This window comes from Pungitius pungitius, chromosome 15, assembly GCF_949316345.1.
Source record: "Pungitius pungitius chromosome 15, fPunPun2.1, whole genome shotgun sequence".
NCBI lineage: Eukaryota > Metazoa > Chordata > Actinopteri > Perciformes > Gasterosteidae > Pungitius > Pungitius pungitius.
Window position 1 is genome coordinate 12,688,371 of NC_084914.1, and position 24,589 is coordinate 12,712,959.

The following is a 24,589-nucleotide window of genomic DNA, read 5'->3' on the forward strand; positions in this document are numbered from 1 at the left end:
GCGCCCCCACTAGACCTTCAGGGTCATGACTCGAACCAGCGAGCCTCGCCCCGCCCCGACTCACACGGCCAGAACCATCTATGGATCCCACTTGGATACTGACTGGCTTGAGGGGGCTGAAAATGTGCACGGACACAAAAACTGCATGTTAGAAATAATATGTTTGTCTCCCTTAGATTTCATGGCTTCAGACCCCACAATACCTGCTTTCAGTTAAAACAAGACGGGATGCAGAGAAAGTCATTTTGTTGATTTAAATCCCGAGATAATACAAATCTAATGGCTTTGCTGTGCTCAGGGGTTTAGCTCAGTCACAGCAAAACACACATTCAAAAATATTCTTTTCTGTAAATTGTGTTTTTGCATTAGTAAAATAAAATTGAAAAAGAAAAATCTAAATGCTTCACCTTGGATATCGCTGCGGATTACGGTCTCACATCTACGCTTGGTTTTCTCAAAGAGCACAAACAATCTAAACATTCCACAACAGAGAGGTTGTTCATTTCAAAAAGTTCGGTGCTTTGCCAGCAAAGACTCTGTATGAAAAGGTAGAGAGGAAGGGCCATTTATATGTTAAAACTAAAAATCACGGTGGACCTGGTTTTGAGATACATGGAGAAAAAAAAATGACAAAAGCTAGTTTACTATTCAGGTTTTCACTGTAGCCCCTGGTGGGGAGCGACTTTAAAGCCATTTTGTCGTTTGCACAACCGGTCAGACAGGCTATCTGGAGCGTTTCCTCTCGGTGCAAAAAACAAACAAAAACGGCACTGTGCAAGCAGAGGCCTGACATCTAGTCGGTGGTTCACAAAGCCTGCCTACTCTAAAACCAGACGGTGGGACGTTAGCTCTGCCCCCATTCTCTTAATGTGAAGCGGCCTCCACGAAACGAAGCAGGTGCACACGTTGAAACTGAAAAGTCACTGGAATGCTCTGAGTGGACTAAAATAATATACGACATGACCCGAGTCTATAGAGGAATTATGTCACCGAACAAGCAACAAGTAAACATCTTTTGATATCTGAAATGCACCGAAAGCTCAGCCTTTTTTCTCCCACCTATAGTTGGGCATTTGTACTGCTGGGGGAGGGAGTGGGGTGGGAGAACGGCCATCGGGCTGCCGTCACTCCCTCTTATTAGCTGCTTTCGACTGTTCCCGCTGAATCATGCAGCGGCGCACGATGCTGTCAAAACTCCCCAGGTAGAAGAGGGCGATGGTCCGAAATAAGCCCATGGTAACGATCTGCACAGAGGAGGGAGGCGAGTACAGTGAGTGCATTCGCGCGATACCAACAGCATCCTGACAGCGTCCCGTGCGGGGCTGTACCTGCTGGAGACCCTCCGTGATGGAGGTGACCGGGGACATTCCACAGGTGAGGGCGGACAGCATGTAACCGTCGGGTCCCACTGAGCTGTTGAAGTTCCCCTGCTACAGGAGCAAAGGAAATCGCAGGTAAGATTTACAACAGACTACCCGCAACGGGACCACAAACGTGGTGGCTCAGTGGACTAGTGAAGTGAGGCTCTTACCACTGCGTCACGGACAACGATTTTGGCCACTTGGTCCGGTTGACAAACTCCAGAGGTTTCCGAGATCAATTTGGTCTCAAGGGGCTATTAGGATGAAAAGAGGAGAGGGTTTTATGTAGGGGGGCATTGGTAGTGAAATGATTGCACCGTTGACTGGGGCGACTGTGGTCCTGTGTACGGTGGCTCCTGTTATGAGTGTGTGAATGATGGCATGAGGTGTCGAAGAGCTTTGAGTGGTTGGGAGACTAGAAAAGCGCTGTACATGTACAACTAAGTCGGTTTTCCATTTTTAGTGTGCTAAAGGTGTGTTCACCTTGTTTTTGTTTTCCTCAGCCAATCCTGGAGTGTCAGTGTCGGGGGGGAAGGCCAACGTCACATAGATATTGTATGGCTTTATCTGGAGGACAAGAACAGCAATACTCACTCATCATTACGACATGATGCCAATTGTGTCGCAGGAATCTGTGCAAAATGGTATTCTAGCGCAGGAGTTCACAACTCACCTCCATCTGCAGCGATTCGGCTAAGCCACGCAGGGCAAACTTGGATGGGGAGTAGGCGGTGTATCCAAACAAGCCGATCTGGCCTGCTTGGGAGGACACAAACATGATGCGGCCCATTCGCCGCTCCTTCATGGTGGTTATGACGGCTCGTGTTGGGTAAACGCTGCCCAGGTAGTTCACTTCCATCAGTTTCTGTTGGCATCGAGGCCAAAGTTCACACATAAGACGAGGTTGTCTGCTTGGCTCGCTGCACATTTATTACAGAATCTCAATGGTGTTGCACAATTTCTCTAATATACTCAGTGAAAATGACCCTTCTTCGCTAAGTCATGCCCCTCAAAAGCAGACTGGCCAATCATAACGTAGCAGCAGGGTGATATGATGGTTAAAAGGCAAAATTTGTTTTCGTTTCTCATACCTCCAGAAATAGGATTAACTTTCCTTCTTATTACAACTTAGAAACATAAGGCCCTAATCAAATACCTTTGTAAAACTACGTGCTTTTTAATTATTCAGGTGTAAATATGAGCAATGAATTGTTTTTATGAAAACTGATTATAGTACTGTTCAGAGTAGCTCATTGAATTCTTACATAAATAGGACCATCTGGTACTTACTTTAAAACGGTCCACTTCCATTTCTTCAAACCTTCCAGAAACGGCCATCCCAGCACAGTTGACCAACATATCAACAGGCCCCAGCTTCTCTTGAGCCTGCACAACAGGAAAAAGCAACTTCAGTAAACCAACACTGAATTATTGAAGTAATCTAAGACGTTTCAATGTTGTTAAGGGGGTACCTTTACCTGCTTTATTACACTTTCCACCTGGCTATATTCACTGGAAATATCCACTGATATGCAGAGCACCACCTGAGTGAGGAAATTGTACATGATCTTATAAATGTCATGCAAAATAACATCAGCTATTACGGCCAAAATTAACTTGTATATAGTCATAACAAGTAATGGTTAACCCATACCTGTTTGTCATTGATGGCAAACTTCTCCAACTCTTTCTTTGCTTGAAGCAATTTAGCCTAAGGGAAATAAAAACCTAACATTCATAAAAAAGGAAAAATACTCAAAACATAAAGTCACAAACAGGTCAATTGTCATCATCAAATAAAATAAATGTGAAATATATAAGTGGAGCACAATCCTTCACATTATATGGAGCACATTAACCGTTAGATGTTTTACTGTATTTGACTTTAAAAAATTTGGCTATAACAACAACAAAAATGGATATTGACTAGGCCACACAGGAAAAGGGTTGATTGGTAGAATTGGATTTTTGCTGACCTCATCCCGTGCCACCAAAGTGATGAATGCTCCTTGCCTGTAGCATTCAATTGCAATGCATTTCCCAATACCACTTGAACCTCCAGTCACCTGCAAATTCAAAGGGCAAGATCAAGGGTCAAATGTGGAGTTGCTGTTCTGCAACTCAGTCAGGGGGGGGACAGGTAAACTGCTTACATAATGCAATTGAATAAAGTAAATAATGTGCTGGTCAGGTCTGCCGTGGTGTCAGTGGATATGCATAATAAAATAAAACAGGCTATACTGTTGCATAGTTCTAAGGTATATCTAACACATAACTAGCTAGTACTAATTGGAGTTATCATGCTATGTTGATGCTCCAACAGGTGTTAATTCAACGTCATTGTTAGTCTGTGGTGTTGGTAAAAAGTTAAAGTTAAATTAGAATGTGTCATCTAAACTGAAAATTATAACCTCCATGAAGGTGGGATATAAACATTGGTTAAGGGTATCGTGTTTTATCGGCTTGCACCTTTTAACTGGCAAACTCGTAAGCTTAGCGTTAACACAAATACGATAACGTCGCAAAACGTTCATTTACGTCATTAAGCTTTGTGGGTGTGTCCCTCTGCATAACTGACAGGTAACTGTCGTCTTAACACTAGAACGTCGTTTGCCAATCAAAAAAATATCATTTTAAGTCAACAGGTCTGGGCTGGTTATTAACTGTAACGTTGGTGGTAACACGATGTACTTTTAAAAGGTACATACAGCTTTCTTCAGCTATAACCTACATACTTAGCTACAGTTAACAACCAAACGGACGTCACCATTAGTTAGCACTATGGTGCACTTACCACGACGTGGGCCCCGTTCAGTTTCAGAGGTTTGGGACTTATAAGAGGCGATATCATGTACAACAGCAACACAAACGCCACAATGAAGGCGGCGACCACGAGCAGCATGACAAATGGCAGAAGAAGCCACCAAGAATTGATGAAAAGCCAATCCGTGATCGTTGAGCTCAGCCCTTCTTCAGTGGACATGGGTGATATTTTGCAATCGTTAGCTTGTATTGCTAACTAGCAGGCCAGGTTACTGGGTCCGATAACGGAGATACAAGACAGGCAACGGCCCTGAAAGGGGGTGGCGGAACACAGACGTCGGAGGAGGAGTTCCGTTAATGAGTCCAAAATGTGTAACCACCAGATTAGAGTATGGCGGAGGACATTTGCTCCCAGTGACAAAGCTCAGTCTGCCTTGACCAAAACAAATCGAACGGTACACGAACGCTTAACCGTCGTAGTTGGTACTTGTAGTCTTCATACGAGCGGTTTCTGTGGTATCTTCACACTGCTTGTATGCGCATAAACTGCAACTCCCACAATGCAATGCGGCGCTTCCTCGTTCGCCGTATACGTATGTTATTACTCGCACAATAACGCGTTTTTCATTCAAAAGCTAACGTTATATCGACTGATGAGACAGTTATAGAACATATATTTCAAATATTCAAACCTTATTTAATGAGCCTAATGTTACAAATAGGTCGTACAAAAAAGTAAAGGGATCTTCATCACGTAGCTATAACTTTTATTTACATTATTCAAACAAACAGATATTCGTATGCATGAGTGCCCTCTTCACGAAGAACAAGGATCAGGAGTTTGCTTTATGTATAGACATTTACAGTAAAATAAGAGTGTGCCCCATCAAAATTCAAGAGATACGTTTTCACACATTAGGAGCAGAAGAACAGTTGTACACAATCTCTAAAAGTTTGCATTCAATTTGAGTATTATACATGTCTTACTTGTAGTGACAAAGAACTGTATAGATATATATAAGCAGCAAGATGAAATTTAGAAAGAAACCAATAAAAAATAAGTTTGCAGCTTTTCTAGAAGGCACATGGTGCACACTGCCCCGCATGGCTATATAGTTCATGCTTGGAGATGCATTCCTATATCGTCAACTATACAAGAGGATCTCTCAACCTGAGCCATTAGTGTGCCAACTCATCCATGTCTTATCAAAAGTTATGATACTTTGTGTTAACATAAGGCTTTGTTATTTGCAGTTTATATTAAGGATAACCAGCAAAGCCTGTGAGTAGTAAGGAAAAAAAATATACAGTAGGTTCTGAAAAAATCCTATGAGCTGAGTGACAAAGCAAATCAAAGTTATGGAGTCCTTGACAAGTTGAAAAGTAATGCTGGTCCGGCACCATTAGGTATACACCCTTGTAGCCGTGTTTAATTCCAATAGCAAGAGTAAACAAATACAATTGTCCTTTCTCAGGGAACTGGATGAACAATCCAACATTTCCAAATTGGTCTAATGCATCTCTAATCCTGAGCATCTCAGTCTCAAAACTCTTAAACATCAACCCCCTTGAGACAGATATATTTCACCACAGCAAATCCAGAGAATGCATGTCCCGCTTCACTTCCCCAGCCCAAGATTTATACAATCCAGAAAATACAGTTTATATTATAAACATTTTTTCTCTCTTCTTAATATAAAATAGAGAATATTTAAGGGGCATTCATTAGTCTAAAGAGATTCTGACTGGAAAATAAAGACGAGCTAGTCCCATATTCTAATAAGTTATCTTGATTTCTTTAGACTATTTTGCAATAATTGTTGCTTTTAGGGTGTTCATTTCCCAAGGTTTCATAGGCTTTCTGCTCATTGTTACCTTTAGTTTTTAGTGCTTAGTCAACAGACCTGTTAAGTTATTTATCTGGTGATTATTTCATCAGGTCAGATGCAGATGGAAAGTCTTTAATGTTCTTTGGACAATGGTTAATATAAAATAAAACAATGTCCTTCCACCATTTCTGTGGTTATAAAATTGCCAAAACAGCACAGTTATTTGTCCACTTATGATTAACCACAAAGCCTGGTGTTTGGTTATGATGAGGCAGAGAGAATGAGACACACAGAGAGAGAGAAATAGGACAAGTAAAGTAAAGAGACAATCAAAAATCCTTTGGTTTGGCTGGGCTCAATTATCCCACCTAGCCTTCCTGTCCAAAGTCCTCTGTGAATTTTTTCAGTTTGTCCAGATCTTGGTCATTGACTGTTGGCTTCGTGTTGGCCGCGGACCTCAGCATGTCGGACTGAAATGAGACAAATATTAAATAATATTAAAGTGAGGACTCAAATATGCAATTATATTAGAATAAATGTTGCACGGTGAAATCAATTCTAAAAAAGTACAGCGGTACCCATACGTTAAAAAGGATATTAGCATATTTTTTGTATTGTTACTTCCTCAAAATAGCGCACGATCAGAGCGCACACACTGCTCTGCTGCCTGTCATGCTGCATGTACGCATTGCCCGCAAGGGGGGCACGAATGCCCGGCGCACATTCACAACATGTACGCAATGTGTCTTCGGCTTGTTGGGAAAAAAGATGCCAGTAGTGAAATCTGGAAGTATTTTGGCTACGTTACATAGCTGAGTATAATCAATGCTATGATGGTTTTCATTAATATCTTCCTGCCAGCTAATACTAATGCCACTTATGTTGAAAAAGCTGAGCAGGAACAAGCTGGTAAAAAAGGGAGCCATACAGATGTTTTATTTATTACTATTATAGATAACTCTACCAGTATTGTATTTGTGGTATTGTATAAAGAATTCTGGTATTGCAAGTATTGAGTATAGTGATATTTATGGCAGGTCATTTTGTTATTGTGACAATCTTAATTTTCATATATAATTATATTGCCACCCTTACCATGGACACTATGGGTTCCAATAGCTTCTCCCCAGGTACATCCATCCATGACATTTCAATCGCGTTGGGATCGCCAGGTGAGCAAGGAGTCAAGAGGTCCTCTACAATACGGTTGGGCTCAGTTCTTGATTCTCCCCGCACCTAAATTACGATATACGAAAGGAAACAAGAATAAATAACATAATTAGTCAACCGCCAAACATTTAGGAGAATTGTGAAACAGAAACAGATGGTTGAATTGACATACCCGTTTGAAGTGGGTGGCCGACTGGACTTTTCGAACAGGCTGCATTAGAGCGTCTCTGACAATGACACTGATATCCGCTCCAGAGTATCCATCCGTCTTCTTACCCAGAGTGACAAAGTCGTTGTCAGTGATACTATTGGGTGTCGAGCCAAGATGGAGCCTGAACATGAAGGCGCGGGCATGCTCTTCGGGCAGCGGGATGTAAATCCTCTTCTCAAATCTTAGAGTTGTATTTGGGGTACAGTCAGTAAAGGTGAATGAGAACATGGATACTAATAACTCTCCACGGGGGAACAATTACCTTCTTCTGATGGCTGAATCTAGGGTCCATGGGATGTTTGTTGCACCAAGTACCAGCACACCCTCGTTGTTATTCCCCACGCCTGCAAAAATAAAACAGTCAGGGTAAGTGAAGACACTACCAATGATACGCTCTACTTTCATTGACACACAATGGCCTGTCCAGCTCAAAACAGGCCATTTGAGCACAAGTTATAAAAAAAATCAATATTCATCGTAATCTAGAAAAAAGAGAAAAAGTATAAGACATATTTAAGTTTAGCCACATTTTAGGTTGCCTTCTTCAGACTAAACTGATCATGAGGTGACATTTGTCAGGATGAGGATGGCCCACCACCTTTGATAAGCTAAATGCTAGGGAGAAGCCCCATTATTGCAAACAGAGTACACACATACAAGCCGGGAAGCAACGAGTCACATGAATCACATAAATATGTTGCACTTCCTACCACACCTCAATCTGTGGCGTCATGGTAGGCACATTCCTCTTACCTGTTATAGAACATATCTGCTGGGACATCTGACGTGTAAGAGTGCAGTTATTTTTAGCCTCATGTTATTCATGTTCAGTTCGCATTTAAATTGTTTGCACTTCATTTGGAAATAAGTGACCGTAAGAGTATGAAGCACTTCAGGCTCTCTGGAACAAGAGCTCATATTTCTATGGCGATACATTTGTGTATCCCATGTTATACAACCACAGAGATGCCAGTGAAAATCGGAGATACATAACAAACCCTAAGCCCAGCAGAAAATTGGGGAACAATTAACACACAGTCTGAAAGAATTGCATTTATTTATCACAGTGATTGAAAACGGTTCCTGTGGCTGATGGACTTACCCTGCATCTGAACCAGGAACTCTGTCTTGATGCGGCGAGCGGCCTCGCTTTCGTTCTCACTTCTTGAGCCACACAGGGAGTCTATCTCATCAATGAAGATGATAGAGGGCTGGTGCTCCCTGGCAAGGCTAAAAAGATTCTTCACCAACCTAGAAAGTTCATTCAAATATTTAAGAAATGAAATGGAGACGTGCTGCTGAATGCAGTATATCTGTACTCAACTGCATTTATGGGTGACCGTTGACATGACTTACTTTTCACTCTCTCCCAGCCATTTGGAGACAAGGTCAGAGGAAGAGATGGAGAAGAAGGTGGAGTTGTTTGCCTCTGTGGCAACCGCTTTAGCCAGATAGGACTTTCCTGTGCCAGGAGGTCCAAAGAGCAAGATTCCTCTCCATGGTGTTCTCTTTCCTGACAGAGGAAGTAATAATTAGTTTGTTAACCAAAACAATCAACTGCACTCTGACTAACACGAGGAAGCAATCCTATTATGAGATTTCATACCTGTGAAAAGGTGGGGAAATTTGATAGGAAGAATAACTGCTTCTTTCAGTGCCTCCTTTGCGCCCTCTAAACCGGCAACATCACTCCATTTGATGTTTGGTTTCTCCATAACAATTGCACCTGTACAAAGTAACATTATAATTGGTATAAGTAATATCTGAATTGTAAAAGGATGCATGTAACAACCTCCGAAGAAATGAACAAATATTACAAGATTTCAGTTCTGGTTAAAAATGATATGAAGCCTACAGAAGGCCCAATAGTCCTCAAAGTGTATTATTATAATGTTACAAACCGGAAAGTTGATTTTGGAACTTCTTTTTCTCTGGATCTTCACCTTCATCACTTTCATTCCTGGAAACACAAAGAGATACTTATAAAACATCTACTTTCTTCTTTCTCTACATATTTGGAAGAAAATAATTTGCACAGATTTTCCATTCAGGTATGAATGGCCTCAGACTGGCCCCACCCATACACACACACACACACACCCTTTGTCGTCAGACTGTGACTCTTTGACTGGCTTTGCAGGAGGAGCGTTTTCTTTCTTCTTTAGATACTCCTTCAACTTCTCCGCTCTGTCCAAGTATTCAGCACACTTTGCCCGGATGCTGTGTTTAGCTTTGTCACTCTGGGCTTCATCTGTCAGGAACGATACAAAAAAAAGCACACACAAATTATATTCAGGTTTGAGAATTTGTTTCTTAATGAGACATCACCCACCACTTCACATTTCACTGTGACATTTTTCTTCTCCATTGTCACTATTTTTAAAGTGTACAAAATAGCCTAGGTGACCTTTTGAGAGATTGGATTCTACTCTAAAGCCATTTTCCAAAGTAATATTCGGTTGTGATTCTTGTTACACTCAATGCCAATGTGTTGTCTTACATTTCACCACATGGAGGAAGTACTGAACAGCAGCCTGGTAAAGACGCAGCGCCTCCTCATATTTTTGGGCTTTATCTTCTTGAGCCGCTTTGCTGGCAAGATCGATGGCTTTCTAAAAAGGAAGAGACAGAACAATGTTAGTTATATTGGGTTCCCCTGATGATTTAATGTTAGTTAATGACAATGTCTTTGAAAGACAACATCAGCAAACCAAAACGAACATCCAGAAATTGACAGATGTAAGCAGGGATTTTACTTAAAAGACTCAATAAGAGTGACAGACCCTGACGTTTACATGTATAGTAATAGTATACTTAATGTAATCTGCTAAAGTTAGCTATAGAGAAGATCAGCTGTAACCCATCACCTGTCCTGCGTGGTGACACTGCGCACCCCGAACGGAATGTGAATGCACTCTTTCACTGCCCATGTGTACATTTCACAAATGTTGTACTTGTACCACAACATGAATATAATATAACCATAATAGTTTTCACCTTCCGTTTTAAGTGGATGCATTTTCAAAGGCCAAGCTAAACTAGCTAACGTTGGCTAGCATCAGTAATCCCATTAGCTAACGTTAGGTGTATTTTTCTTCAGGACTGGCACACATAAACATTGCTTTAACCAAGATACACATTAGCCTTGTAACACATATGGGACACAACGTCAACTTTCGACGGTCTTTGTTGTTCGAGCTAACTGGCGAATTGATGCATGTTAGCCTAACATGCTAATTTGCGGCTAATGTTACGAACGTCAAACTATATTACAAAGTCGGAGGCCTTTATACGTAACACCAGAAAACAAAGCCAGGCGCTACGGTTGTCATGGAGTATGATAATTTGTGTTTAGTCCAATACGTAAACAACTTTGTTAGCTTGTTAGCAACGCGTTTTAGCTAGCTCTGCGGATGGTTCTCAACTTACCTGTAAATTGTTGTTGGTAGCCATAATGGCTGATCACTTGTTCAATAATCGAAACGAATGTAACACTGCCGTGAGGAAATTAGTTTTAAACACTCTGCTTCGAATTTTAACCATACAACTAAACCGTTAAATCGACGATCGAGTTTCTTTTGAAGCTTGTTTTCGTTTCCAGAGATCGCCCCAGTCAGATCGAGGAGGAAACTTCCGCATTGAAAAGTCGATACTCGCGTGCACAGAATGTGATGACGTCAACGCGTAGCTCCATTACGGGTTTAACTACATTAACCCCCATTTGTTTCAACTCTGTTACCATAGATTTATTTTACAATTTCCTTTTAAATATCTTTTTTTTGCTTGTCATGTAGATCGTGTTGGTGTCTTTGGTTAGTGGTTAACCCTTGTCCTAATTCAAGTTTCAGACTATGAAATCAATATTTTATAATCCATAGATAAAAAATAAGGGTCTTTTGGATCTTTATGTGTAATAAGTATTGTAACTTTTAGTACTTATCTATATATTTGGTATTTTAAATATATTTTATCGTTAATATTTTTTCCTCTTCAGTATGAATAAGTGACTTTGCTTGAATGGTATTGTTATTTTTGATATTGCTGCTTTTACTGAATCACTAGCTTTAGTAACCTCAAAGCAAAAGCTTTCCATACTTCCTTCACCCGTACTGCGGTACAACCACAAATATAATGTATTTAGTTTAGGTAGCAACCTCTTTAGCCTCAAGGTACGCCTGTAATTCTTCCACTCTGTCCAGGTACTGTTTACATGTATCTCGGATCTTCTGGTTTCCATCTTTACCCTGCGGTTCACCTGATGAGGAGTAAAACATTTATTTAATAGCATTCTGTAATGGTATTGATGTAAACTATCTATAGTAACAAGCTACAAGGATGACACAACTTATACATTTTCAAACAGAAAAACCAAGAATACATGAATAGCTGAACGATTTTGAGCAATAACAGTGACGCATACTCTTGTGCCGACTGTTAGGAAGACCAGAAAGGGGTCATTAATGTGACTTTGGATGCGTTTTGTTTCTTGATTTAGTGACGCACGTTTTACAATGTGCAGAAAGTACTTGACAGCATGTTTGTAGGAGCTGATGGCATCCTCATAGTTCCCAGCCTGGTCTTCCTCTGAGGCCTTCTTTGCAACGGCAATTGCTTTCTGAAAGAGCAGGAATACTTCAGACACTATCACACCTAATGTTTCTACTGAAATTGTGTGATAACACACGTTGGCGTCCTATGAACTGCATTAATCGACCTGTGCCAAGAGACAATGAATACAATACAGTTTACAGCGTTATTGTGGTAATGGCAGTTGGTACAATGTTATATATTATTATTATTATTATTATTATTATATTAAAAACAAATCATAATCATTTCTGAAAATGGTCTTAAGTTAGTGATGAATATATTGTTTAGATGTGTTTTGGCCCACGTTATGGATATTATCAGTTCATGAGTACATGATAAATCAATTAAGAAAGCTTTGATTCATTGTTTAGTTGGTTCAATTTTCCCATCGAGGGGACCAAATCATTTTAGTATCCCAATAGAAGAATCGTTTGTGTACAACTATGGCCTCCCAGCGTTTTATGGTGATTGACTGAATAAAGAGTCAAAATGAAGTAAGAGAAATCTCACCCATGCCCTTCCACATAAGAGCCTTACTCTGAGTGGAAATGCATGATTTATAATAGCAGAGGATCCACGTGAATCCCATCGAGAGAACCTGCTGTTTTGACCAACAGAAGAGAACAACACTGCACTTCACAGATAGAACTTCGTGTTTGCTCACTGCTTAAAATATCTGATGGGTCATTCGCAGAATGCCTTTACAATCGGAGGACATCCTGTGAATCACTACATTCGTGTCAGTGATGGACTCTCTCTTGCAGACGCAAAGCAAACAGCGTAATCTCTTCTCACCGAGCAGTCCATTGAACCGAATCGGAAAAGAAGCGTTGATCAAAGTGAACTTGACACACTTCCCTCGTCACACACGGAGCGTCGACGTGTTTTGAGTGATCTATTCCTCCTACCTGCAGAGTGGTGGGCTCCATGAGGAGACCCCTGGCGAATGGTAGCACAGCAGATTCAACCCGCGCCGCCTGGTTTCGTTTACTCAGCCGTGTGTCTGCGCACAACAAGTTCCTGTTTGTCCGTCACTCCCTCAAGCAATGACACGCGTGTCCCAAACGAGAGCGGCCTGCCCAGCATGGAGGAATGCCAACAATGATGGAACAAACCCTCCTGCCGGTGAGTCACGGGGATTTTTTATTTTGTTACGTTGTCTTGCAAGTTGCCAACACAACACACGGGATGTTGAGCCTGTATTAAAGGCCCACATGTAAACATTCATGAAAACTGGTAGTATCATCTTTCACCGAAAGGCATCCATCGCTCTGTAGGACTGTAATAACCGACAACGATATGGAGAGAGTGAGACAGAAACAGTGGTTTTAAGCGTCAAACAACATTGGAACAAGTGACGCGCAAACCCCGATACTGAACTCCGCTTGATGATTGTCGTGTGATGAGGGTTTTGTCCGCTAGAGGTCGCACCGAGATCACTGCACAATGTCAACGACGCGAGGAAGCTGCCATGGTGGGCTATTTCTCAGGTTTGGAGCTCATCTGATCATCCTTTATGAGGTCAGACTATACTATCGAGCTAAAAACTATATTTATTTAAAACTATATAAATGAGGTATCATAAAAATCAATGGTCATCGATTACACTATATGTCTATATAAGTTTTCTTACTCGCCTCCATATTTGTCATCAATTTGATTTTATAATCAAACTATTTGTATAGTAACATTCATTTATTTCTTGCCTTTGAGGGGTCAAGATATTCCTCCACTGCATTACAACAATGCAGCTCCTCTTTTAATTATCCGAATGATTTCTTGACGGACTGCTGTAAAATTTAAAAAAGGCTACAAATAGAATGTCTACCAACATCTGCCTGTGCTTATAGAATAAACTCCAGCCCTCTATGTGTTTCAAACCTGTTAATAAAAGCCATCAAAAGAGGCGCTGCGGGGCGCGCGCAGCGTGCTCTGCAACAGGAGACCTTTGGCTGCACTCGGCGGATGAGCATCGAGTTCAGTGCGTCGACAGCCTGACACCGGATCGCTCCAGTATGGCGCGCGCTTTGGTTCGGAAAAGTGAGAGCTGAGGAAACATGCTGCGGAAAGAGGGCAAACCTTCAAAAGTACAAGGAGATCGACTTACAGCCGTGTCCTCAGCGGACGTGTGCACCTACCGAGAGAGTAACCCACCGAAGCCGGACGCATTTCATGGAGATCCGTAGGTGATAGGAGCTGCGCGCTGCGGGTCGCCCTCTGGCTTCTGCGGGGATCTCTCATGTGGACCATGGCTCAAGGGATGAGAGGAGCTCATCTCCTCGCTGTACTTTTTACCTTTTCAATCGCACTTCTCGGGGACGCGGATGGACAAGGCGCTTCCAATGACTTGATAGGTTTTAGTTTGAATCCCCCATATTTCAACCTGGCTGATGTTTCTAGTATCTCTGCCACGGCCACCTGCGGCCAGGATGAGGCTGGGAGACCGACACATCAATTATACTGTAAGCTTGTCGGGGGACCCAACAACGGACCTCCGACTCAAAATATACAGGTAAGAACCACCTGGACATGTGCTCACTGAAACCTTCGCTGAAGCAGAATAACAGCAACATGCAGGCACTGTAATGGGAAGTTTACATTGGCTTAACAGAATGTCGGCTTATGTTTAACCCTTTTTATGAATATAATTCATGTTTTTTTATTCAAGCTGTGGCTATTATGTCCAAGTTAGTCAAGTTGTTTTACACCATTGTAATGGCGTTTGCTCAAGTACATACAGTTTACAGAAGTTTGGCATGGACATGTCTAAACTTACAATTTACCTCGGGGGCCTTGGGCTCCCTCCATTAGACATCCTGCTTGTTGTTTCTGAGTTCCAACATTTTTACACCATCTAGGGCCAGTACTGCGACTACTGCAACTCTGTTGACCCCGACAAAGCCCACCCAGTGACCAACGCCATCGATGGGACGGAGCGGTGGTGGCAGAGCCCTCCTCTGTCCAGGGGCGTGGGCTACAACGAGGTGAACGTGACCCTGGACCTCGGGCAGGTGAGATGATCACAGCTTACTCGGCTGCGAACAGCTGTTTTACCTGCTGCAGTGTGAATGATGGTGGCTGTGTGGCGACGGCAGAAGGCAGAACATGGATGTTACAGCGGCAAGGGAGGGAAGGTTTTCTGCCTCGCTGAGCTGCTGCGAGATGATGGCCACACTACCCGCTGGGAACCACAATGTCTGGTTCGAACCCTGGCTGCTTCATGCGCCATGTTGGAGTGTCCCTGAGCGAGACTCTCAACCCCCAATTGCTCCCGAGGGCCAAAATGTAAAAACGATGGGTTAAAAATGCAATGTAAGTCGCTGTGGATAGAAGCGCCAGCTAAATGACATCTAATGTATTATAATGAGGGATGGCAATGGCAATGTTCTCCTTTAGCGCTGTGTCTTTTTGCGGTTTGCTTGTGTGGCCAGATGCTGTAAAGACAATTGTTTGACTCACCGTGTTTGTTGAAAAAAGGTATTCCAACGGGAGTTATATGGTTATGTTTTGGGTTTGAGCTTCATCACCTCAGCCAGCAGTGATCATGTGCATAATGTCCAGTGGCTGGATGCTTGCCAGGAGTCAGCTTGACGCCCCGTGGCCGGCTTAAACGCCTCCATCATGACCGTTGTCTCTGGCCGGAGTTTGGCCCCCATGAAATTGCACCACGCGCTCGATTATCTACAGATAAGAGCGGAATTTTCGTTTTCTGGATTAGTGATCAGAAGGATGTGAAATTGGAATTCGAAGAGTGCAGGCTGAGGCTTAAACCTCTTTGTGAGGAGGACTTGTCCTGGAGTAGATTTATAAAAGAGAGCAACAGAAGAGCTCCCTCTTCACACGTGTTGCACTCTGACTCCCAGTGGGCGATGTGTCAGACAATGGGTGTTGGCTTTTGTATCTCTATTTATAGGCAGACTGAGCTGAGCAAAGATCCCACGCGGCTAAAGATAGTTCACACGTACTAGAGGACGCACACATGTAGGGGTCTAATACCAGGTAATGCTCAGTTTATTTGGGAATCGGGTAACGGGCATTAGTGCATTACTGCATTACTGCTATAGGTCTCGGGTGGTGACTACCTCTCTGATACACCAAAACCTCAACCAAACACACACACACACACGTTTCTCTTCATGGCATCGGATGCAACCACCAGCAGTGCTCACCATTACAAGCCGTACGTTTGTTTGCGCACTTGAATCGTTTGCTCGATATCACTTGATTATTAGCACTGCTAGTCCTCGGGAAGCTTCCAGAGTTAAATGTGTTAAAGTGTCGAATATCACCCTCACGTGTAATCTCAGGTCTTCCCGCTTTCATGTTGTTTGACTACCCATTTGAGGCTTTGTTAGCTTTGTCGATTTCTTTTCATAGCCGCAGGCAAAATGATGTTTTCAATGAACTATGTGGGCTAGACCCAGCTGAATGGGTTCTGTGGTTTCTTTCAACAGCGACGCAGGTGGCTGTTCCGCTTCTTTCTATATGGCTCTTAGCAGATCTACTAGATAGCAGCACGGTTGATGTTTATGTTAAAAGGGTAAGGTTCAAAGAGAGAGGACTTTTTAGCAGAGCTGTTTCCGGTTTTACTGTACAGAGGATTGTTTGAAGCAGAGTTAAAGCTAATCTAATCTCACTAGAAGTCAACTCTGTAGTTTGACAGAGAAATCACATCAAACTGTGCATAAAACACAACCTTTATTAGAAAGGAAACCAAATTAAGTGTTTAGCCATACCAGCAGGCCTCTTCTTCTTATCTTTTGGTTTTAGTCGAATGTCTCAAGATTTATTGGAGGCGTTGCCGGGCATTTCTTTGGTGCAGACATCCATGTTTCCATAAGGATTAATTAACTTAAAGTGACTTTGTTTATCTCCTGACTTTTTATCTTGCCACATCATCACTGACACTTTAAAGCATTTCCATCTGCTACCATTTTGTGTTGATGTAAAACAGTTTCATCATGTCTATGATGAGCTTCTCCCTGTTTTTGTGACTTCTTGACTTGTGACCCCGTGACCCATGACAAATCTTACCTTGAACCCGGAAATTACCTCAATAATCTTCTGTGGAGAAAAACACAATGTTTGTCATAATTTTTGTTTTGTTTCCAGAGGAATTGGCTCAAAATGGGTGCATTTGAAAGAAGAAGAAACATTTCTTGTCCATCCCATTATAGATGTATTCCACATCTCTGTCCCATTATATCTGTATTCCACATCTCTGTCCTATTGTAGATTTATTCCACATATCTGTCCCATTATAGATGTATTCCACATCTCTGTCCCATTATAGATGTATTCCACATCTCTGTCCCATTATAGATTTATTCCACATCTCTGTCCCATTATAGATTTATTCCACATCTCTGTCCCATTATTAACATCTCATTCCACCAAAATAATGGTTTCTCTTCCAGTGAATTCCGCCCCTCGTGAACTGTTTACAGTGACATTGGTAAAGCTATTGTTCTGGTAAACATGTACACTTTATATTGGAAGGCGAGTCACTCCGTTTTTCGGGGGAATGTATTTTAGGAGCCCTGACCACATGCCCTCATCTGCTTCAGTGAGCCCAGCGTATACCATGTGAGGCAGACATACCAGGGCTTACTGCTCCCTCTCTCCCATCCGATGGGACTGAGCTGCTTTTTTTGTACTGATTGATTGCAGAATATCTTGTCGTTTGTTTTGTACAATACGACATTCGCTCTGCAAGTAGGATTTTAAACGTATATGCTTTTCATCTTGGAGGGGACATGTGAGTATGTGCAAGAAATTTGACATTATCTGATTCAAGATGTAGCAATGGCCTCGGCACTGCTTACAGTTCTGCAATTGTCAAGAGGCAGAGGTTGCAAGAACTCAATGTGAGAGACATTCCCCTGGAACCTAATCCCCCCTCTCAGGGGTCCACCTCCCACTGAAGTCGGTTTAAAAGTTTTATTTTCACCCGTCGCCCCCTTTTGTGTTAGAACCTGTCAAGACGGTATTGTGTGACATCCTTTCTGTGCTTTGAGACTCTTACAATAGTTTGGTTCTTAATAAGTCTCCCTGAAAGTGACCTGGCTCAGTTTGTCCACCCGACAAATGGATAAAAACGGAGATGTGGCGTAATTTGGTGGTGAGAATGCCCTTTGACAGCAAAAGCACACAAACACACGGGTCTCCGACTGAAAACAATCCCCTTTCTCTTGTATGCTTCACTCTGACTGGGAGACATTCAGATACGGCCAGGTATGATTCTTGTGTGTGCACTTGCGTATTGCTGCATACCTCCAAATCCTGCAACAGGTGGTTTGTAAATATATTGAGGCTGTTATCCTAATTGAGTGTGCTTTTTGAATGTAGGACGTGAGACAAATAATAGGTTCACTAGTTGTTAAACATCTGGTTTATTTCGTTGTATATTCTTGACCTTGAAGATTTGTTTGTGTCGTGCAGACGACTTAGTCCAAAGCCAGAGACATCGTCACATTGTCCGTACTGCAGTGACGATGGAAGTGATGTGAGCGCCTGGCTGCCTGAGACACCAGGCCAACCCAGCAGCTATTTACTACTCGCTAACAGCTACCTCGTGCTAATTAGCGGTTCAGCAGTCTGGCATCACGGGTAAAGATTGTGGGGGTTAACGTCGCATCTTTTCATCTTCCTAAGGCTTTATTATTAATTCATACGCGGAAAAGCTAATCAGTGGTAACAGGTTTACTGACCCAGGCAAATGGATGTGTCAGAGAGCAGGAGGTTTCCTGGACCCACATGATAGGGCTCTTAATTATGTGAGAGTGGCAGGAAAGTTCTGCATCGGTATGCAATAGTTTGCCACACAGATTGTACTGAAACATTTTTAAAACATCTATTTTATGCCTAAATTTGTTTTTCTTGAACCAATTGAAGCCCACATTCAGAGTTGCAAACAAATACAGAAGAAAACATATCCTAACTAGTTTATCAGTTCCTGAAAAACCTGAACACACAGGCTTTGTATATTCACAGAGTTCATAATGAATTAATCAATAAGCAATTGTGTAGGGTTCAACACAGAAAAGCACCTCCACCTTTGCAATGTAAAGTGTGCTAACAAATAAAACTTTTGGCGACCCTTTCTTTGTCACCATATAGCATAACTAATTCTGTCATGGAGACAGAGAAAAATACACCAGACTACCCCTCTCCCCTTCCACTGCCCACCTGTCACGCAGACAAACAGTTGTACATCGCATTGTTACAAAGTGGAGGCCAACTGCTCCACCCCACTGGGCTGCAGCAGGCTTTGTCTGGCAGGGCTGATCTACCGGTGATGCCCCCTCTCCTATGAATTGCATTCCTCTGATCTCACATCAGACTCTCAGGGCCTCGCTCAGAGGCCCCTCTCTGTCAGGATCCCGATCTCACTGTAGATTTAGTCCCCTTGGCTCAGTGGTGCCTGCAAGTGGAATTTAGGGTCATGGTATTCAATATCTGCTTCTTGACTGCACTTGCTGAAAATTTACTTCTTCATAAAATAAAAAAAATACTAAATTGTAAAATATCTATTGATTCTGTTTAGGCTGGCAGAAGTCCCAGCTGGTCCTGACGACGCACCACTCTGTTTATTATAAGATAAGATTTGATATGAGGTTTACATGTAGTGTACTGTATACATCTTAGCACACATCACATGCTATATAAACAATGCATTACCATTAGAGTTGTTCCAACACAGTTTGGGAAGATGCAGGAAAAAAGAAACTGGAGCCGGTATCAGCAAGTATGCAAGTACTGTATATAAACCAAATCAATATCTGTTAATTTATCAGTTCATTCACACAACACAATAGAACAACGACACATTTCAGTTACTATCCGATCGGTACATACACTCCGATCCTTACTGGGCATGTGCAAATCGCAGAGATCAGAGATAGTTTTATGTGTCCAAAATTACAAATTACAAGTAAGTCATATGGCTGCTGCCTTATTTCTGTTGAAAGCTGCACATGCGTAATAGCAATCAAGCAGGTGCTAGTCCTTAGCAGGAAGTGCAACATTATCCAGCGCTCGCACAATATCAGCAATCTGGACAACAAAAGAAGGTGCTACGCCATTGGTTGTCTTTATTGTATTTGTATTTGTTGAAGAGTTTAACATGAGCCAAGCCATAAAACAATAACAAATATATTACAAATGTATACAGATGTTAAATAATGTTAATAATACCATATTTTAGTAGTTAATGTACTCAAGTTCAGGTATCGCAACAGTATCAGGATTGAAAGAACGGCATCAGAGCCTCCGTAGTTCACTACATGGATTATGAAAACAAACAAATAGTAATTATTGCAGGCTCTGTAGTTTGTGATTGAGAAAGCTGTGAGAAATTCCTTAGCAGTCCATTTTACAGAACAGTTCATTTGATTAACACAAAGAGATTATGAGGGAAGAGAGCCACGTGGCAGGATCGGCAGCAGAAACCGGAAAGGATCATGCAATCAAGCCTTTATTAACATATTTCTGGCTTACCAGTGATTTTGAAACACTGCTCCACAGCTCTTTACCAAGCGAGGCAGGGCTGCTGCAGCTTGAACCTGTACCTTAATCACTCTCGAGCTGTCACACACCATTCAATCATTTAACTCTCACTAGTCAATATTGAAGAAAATGATAACACACACACTCAAACACCCGCTGGGCATGAAATATCAGGGGTGTGTGTTTTGTCAATATGCAAAGGGAAAATGTTGATATGTTGTTGACACAAGGACTCGGTTGGCTATGTTGCTGTGCTGTTAATTAGAAGGTCAGAAAAGGTCTGGATTCCACTTTACACCTTGTACACATGACACTATTATACGGGGTCAAGATCAGGAATTTGAGACTGGGGGGGTCAAAGATGGTTGATGTCAAACCGTGTGCCTGGCGCAGCTCAACCCCTGACCTTGATGACACTCACCCACTCCACCAACAAGCTCCTGGCATGAGACTGCACATTCAGGAGGTGCAAAGGAGGGCTCTGCTCAAGTGTTATTACAAGGGTTTTTGCCACAAGCTTGTCAATCTGTTTCATGTCTTTCTACCACTCTGGAATCCTGCACTGCCGTACTCAAAATGCCATCACAGTATTTCGTGCTCCCTGCAAACAATTCGTAGGTGTTGGACATATTTCCAGGGTGTGTGTTTAGACTGGCAGGGCACAGGCCCGAAATCAAGTGAAGCCATTCCAGGACAGGCCCTGACATCAGAGATCACGCTGCCTGTTCCTCGTTGGGTTTGTTTACAGAGATTTATTCTCCACCATGTGTCAATTGGCTGGCATCAAGTGAATGTTGGATACCACAGCGAATGGCACAGTTAGACCAGATGAGAACTAAAGGGGCCGTTTCCGCCAAGGTCAAAAATACCTTTTCGTGGTCTGTCTTGACTAACCAAGTCGATTTATGGGTTTATGAAACCGTTTACTCTCCACAAGACAGAATTTACACTGCTTTCATAGTAGCATTTGGATTGCTTATTTTGAATAAGAAAAATATTTTTTAATTTTAAGTATATACAGTGCACAGTACACAGCAGTGAGTGTTTTGTACAGACTGAAGGATCTGTTGAGTACTCAAGTTAGGCATGAAATACCTTTTCTGATTCGTAGTCACCATAATGTCACCAATATTTCATGTATTACCAGTACAACATTATATTATCTCTTTTTACCAGTCCACTACTTAAAACATCACCCCTTCTGCTGAAAACGCACTGAAAATCATCGGTTTAATGCCATGCAGGTATGCCAGTAGCTTTCCAAATCCCCAGATAACACATATTTTGTAAATGAACTGCAGCCGACCTGGATCGGATAACGGGCATTGTTACCCGTGTTATATTTATGTTTATACTCATGTAGAGTAAACTCATGTACGGTGTACTCATCCCAAGTAGTGGGGATGATTGCATTACTGTCCATGAGAGGTTCCTGAAAGCAGTGGCCTGCTGCGCTTTCGGGGCATTAGGAGGGAAGGAAATGTGACGCTATGTTTGGAATCTGAGATGGGTCATGCCAGCCAGCACGTCTCTTGCCACCCCTCACCCACCCCTCGCCCTTTTTACCCTCCCCCCATCCCCCTGTCGGATGTCATTGTGAACCAAACTTCCTCCTGTTCCTCATCCAGCACATTGACAAAAGGCTGCTCCCCTGCAAAATACTTGCTTCTATTTCAAGCTAGTGACGGCCCACAATTATTTTTTCATGCTGTGTGCAATAACCCTTTTTTTCACATTCTGTTGTACGTGGACGGGATTGTTTTTCTGGTTCAAGACCCGCTCCACTCAAAGTTGAGGTCAGAAAGCTACTTCATATACAGATTTGTCATTGTTTTCCTGTGAAGGACGGTCAGAGAAGCTCTCGGCTCTTTGCTACCTAATGGCTGTGTTATTTGCGAGAGATTATCTTTTCAGAAAGAAAAGTCGAGCTGACCTCTGAACCCTCTCACAATCCATCAACCCAAAAGCTACTTGAACTTCAGACCGATATTGCTTCAGGGTCGGGGGGAGAAATCCATCCACAGAATCCTGGTTCCATCTTGACACAGGCCATGGCTCTTTGATAAGAGTGTTAGCGTAGCTCGCTGCCTCGTGCAAGGAGAGACAGCAGCCTAAATGTTTCAAATGCCTGCTGGGGCTTTTTATCAAGGCGCTGAGGGATGCAAGACTTGTGCGGACATGCCTTCTTCTTCTCTCTCAAAAGAGAAGACAGTCAATAGAAATTAGTTTTATTTTGAATGGCACAGAACATTTTAAGCACAGTTTTCATCCAACCTACCTCTCCCCAGGGCCGGTACATTAGGTTCAGCCCACATGCCTATGGCCCCACGTTTTTTGAAACATTTCAAATGTTGCTTTGGGATCCACGCCAGAACTGAACATTACACAGAGATCATTTCAGCCTCATGAAAACAAGACAAGGGAGTGTCGCTCGGCCTAAGGTTGTGCTCCCTGTTGACACTGCAGGTGTCACAGCACAGGGCTCACATTCCATGCCACGCCAATGCCCTGCCAGACCATAACAAAGAGACCTTTGAATATCACAAATTACCTTTCCATTGAACAGTGCTCAACCAAGTTGAAGTCACTGGGTTTCAGGGCTTGATGATGATGATGATGATGTTGATGAGAGGCAAAAGAAAACATTCTGCTCTGAGCCTGACAGGAAGTGTTGACAGAAACGATCATTGGCATCATTTTCTGCCCTTGGACGAACTTCGTATTGTGAAGGGAGGTGGAAATACACCGTTCAGAAAACCAACCTGAATCATGTGGGTTTAGCTGATGTCTTTTCACTAAACTGGCTGCACCTGCAAAGCACAGTGCGGGAGGCCTTCATTCAGTGTGATGTATCAAGCCTAATTAAAGTCATTAGATGGTTCGCAGAGATAAAACCTCCAAGTAGAGGTTGTGCTTTCACAAGAAAGGAAATAAGAGCGGCCGGACACTGGGGCCACAAAGAAACACAACAACACAACCACCGCTTTTTGTTCAGCACGTTCTTTGCGTCCTTTTCAGCTCTTCCATGTGGCGTACGTCCTCCTCAAGTTTGCTAATTCACCCCGACCTGACCTCTGGGTGCTGGAGCGCTCTGTGGACAACGGGAGAACATTTAAACCCTGGCAGTATTTTGCACGTAAGTTTCCATCTGAATGTCTTTTTTTCTCTCACTTCTTTAGATTGTATTGTGTTCTCTTTTTACACTTCAACCCTTCCTTCACACTACCTCAGGAGTTGCACAATGAATCAAACGATTTAATTTCCCTCTGAAGTTGTTCAGATTATGGGCTAAGCTAAAGCTGTAACATTTAACCTGACAGAAGGGAAGCAACCGCTTATTAACGCAGATAAAAACACAGATATGAAGGATTAGTTTGTCTTCATAATAAATACTTAAATAATAATTATTCAATTTTCTTTGAAGATGGCCTTTTCATGGCAAACATTTTAACTCCATACAAGGAAATGCACAGGTGTGTGCCTCAATGCCCCGCTAAGCCATGCCAGGGATCCATCATGTGGTGTGTCAGAGCCCCGCAACTGGACTGCTGAACACAATGCAGACATCATTACCGTTATTATTTACACCTGTGTTATTCCTGCCATGACAAGTCAAAAAGCAAAAAAAGCTCCATTGTGAAGACGGATTTAATGTGTCTGCTAGTCGCACATTTAATCCAAGCCCACTGATCACCCCGCTTAAGAATTTAAGATGTGTGTTAAGTGTGTTTGTTTTGATTTTGTGGGGAAAAAGGCATTTAGAACAACCAAACTTTATATCTTTAAATGAATTCCGGGATAAATGTCCGCCTGACGCCTGTGTGATTTGAGTGGCCGATTTTGTGTAGAAAAGTGACAAGTGGTGGCACGCAGCGAATGTTGAACTTAATTACCGGGCCTGTAAGGTCATACCAGTCTTGAGTTTCATACCTGAATACATGCTCTAGATTGGCTAAGTCGGCACATCTGAGCTTGGATTGTCTAATATCCGGGAGGCACCTGTGCACACAGATTGCCAGGAGACACAGCTGTTACTTATCAGATTGACAATTTATAGTTTCTCTTTGCCATCATTTTCATGTAGAGTCAACTCTCACGAGCCCACTTGGCTTTCAGGCTTTGTTTCTATGGCTCTCTTAAGACTCTCTTCCTGCGAG

At 42.4% G+C, this 24,589-nt stretch overlaps 3 protein-coding genes across 6 annotated transcripts in view; 1 reads left to right on the forward strand and 2 right to left on the reverse strand.

Annotated features, from left to right (window-relative positions):
- Positions 1-139: 139 nt before the first annotated feature.
- On the reverse strand, positions 140-4,623 carry kdsr (3-ketodihydrosphingosine reductase). The gene is made up of 10 exons (XM_037458010.2): positions 4,156-4,623; positions 3,338-3,427; positions 3,016-3,072; positions 2,840-2,905; positions 2,652-2,747; positions 2,035-2,226; positions 1,845-1,928; positions 1,532-1,615; positions 1,329-1,430; positions 140-1,244 (listed from the first exon to the last, which is right to left on the reverse strand). The coding sequence occupies exons 1-10, from the start codon at positions 4,342-4,344 to the stop codon at positions 1,125-1,127; spliced, it is 1,080 nt and encodes a 359-aa protein (XP_037313907.2). The 5' UTR covers positions 4,345-4,623; the 3' UTR covers positions 140-1,124.
- Positions 4,624-4,874: 251 nt separating this feature from the next.
- Positions 4,875-12,971, reverse strand: vps4b (vacuolar protein sorting 4 homolog B). 2 transcript variants are annotated; one of them, XM_037458845.2, is made up of 13 exons: positions 12,833-12,971; positions 11,838-11,949; positions 11,489-11,589; positions 9,835-9,946; positions 9,435-9,585; positions 9,236-9,294; positions 8,941-9,060; positions 8,691-8,847; positions 8,437-8,585; positions 7,597-7,678; positions 7,296-7,515; positions 7,049-7,189; positions 4,875-6,423 (listed from the first exon to the last, which is right to left on the reverse strand). In XM_037458845.2, the coding sequence occupies exons 1-13, from the start codon at positions 12,851-12,853 to the stop codon at positions 6,322-6,324; spliced, it is 1,527 nt and encodes a 508-aa protein (XP_037314742.2). In that variant the 5' UTR covers positions 12,854-12,971; the 3' UTR covers positions 4,875-6,321. The 2 variants fall into 2 exon arrangements, with proteins under 2 accessions (XP_037314742.2, XP_037314743.2); XM_037458846.2 differs by lacking the exons at positions 11,489-11,589; positions 11,838-11,949; positions 12,833-12,971 and adding an exon at positions 10,764-11,036.
- A 727-nt stretch (positions 12,972-13,698) lies between these two features.
- The window catches only part of LOC119209667 (laminin subunit alpha-3-like), a 45,843-nt gene continuing 34,952 nt past the window's right edge, over positions 13,699-24,589 (forward strand). The window contains exons 1-3 of one of the 3 annotated variants that reach the window (XM_037459128.2): positions 13,699-14,436; positions 14,783-14,935; positions 23,451-23,568. In XM_037459128.2, coding sequence (XP_037315025.2) covers positions 14,164-14,436; positions 14,783-14,935; positions 23,451-23,568 — 544 coding nt within the window. In that variant the 5' untranslated portion in view covers positions 13,699-14,163. The remainder of the gene's footprint in view (positions 14,437-14,782; positions 14,936-23,450; positions 23,569-24,589) is intronic. The other 2 variants (XM_062557757.1, XM_037459127.2) reach the window with 2 other exon arrangements.

Excerpts from the sequence above, each read along its gene's own strand:
- vps4b (XM_037458845.2), bottom strand. The coding sequence starts at position 12,853 with ATGGAGCCCACCACTCTGCAG. Across the intron at positions 9,947-11,488 it reads CGTACCTTGAGGCTAAAGAG|AAAGCCATCGATCTTGCCAG; the intron begins GTTGCTACCTAA and ends CTTCCTTTTTAG. Across the intron at positions 7,190-7,295 it reads CGGCCACCCACTTCAAACGG|GTGCGGGGAGAATCAAGAAC; the intron begins GTATGTCAATTC and ends ATCGTAATTTAG.
- kdsr (XM_037458010.2), bottom strand. The coding sequence starts at position 4,344 with ATGTCCACTGAAGAAGGGCTGAGCTCAACGATCACGGATTGGCTTTTC. Across the intron at positions 2,227-2,651 it reads TGGAAGTGGACCGTTTTAAA|AAACTGATGGAAGTGAACTA; the intron begins GTAAGTACCAGA and ends CGATGCCAACAG. Across the intron at positions 1,431-1,531 it reads TCGTTGTCCGTGACGCAGTG|CAGGGGAACTTCAACAGCTC; the intron begins GTAAGAGCCTCA and ends TTGCTCCTGTAG.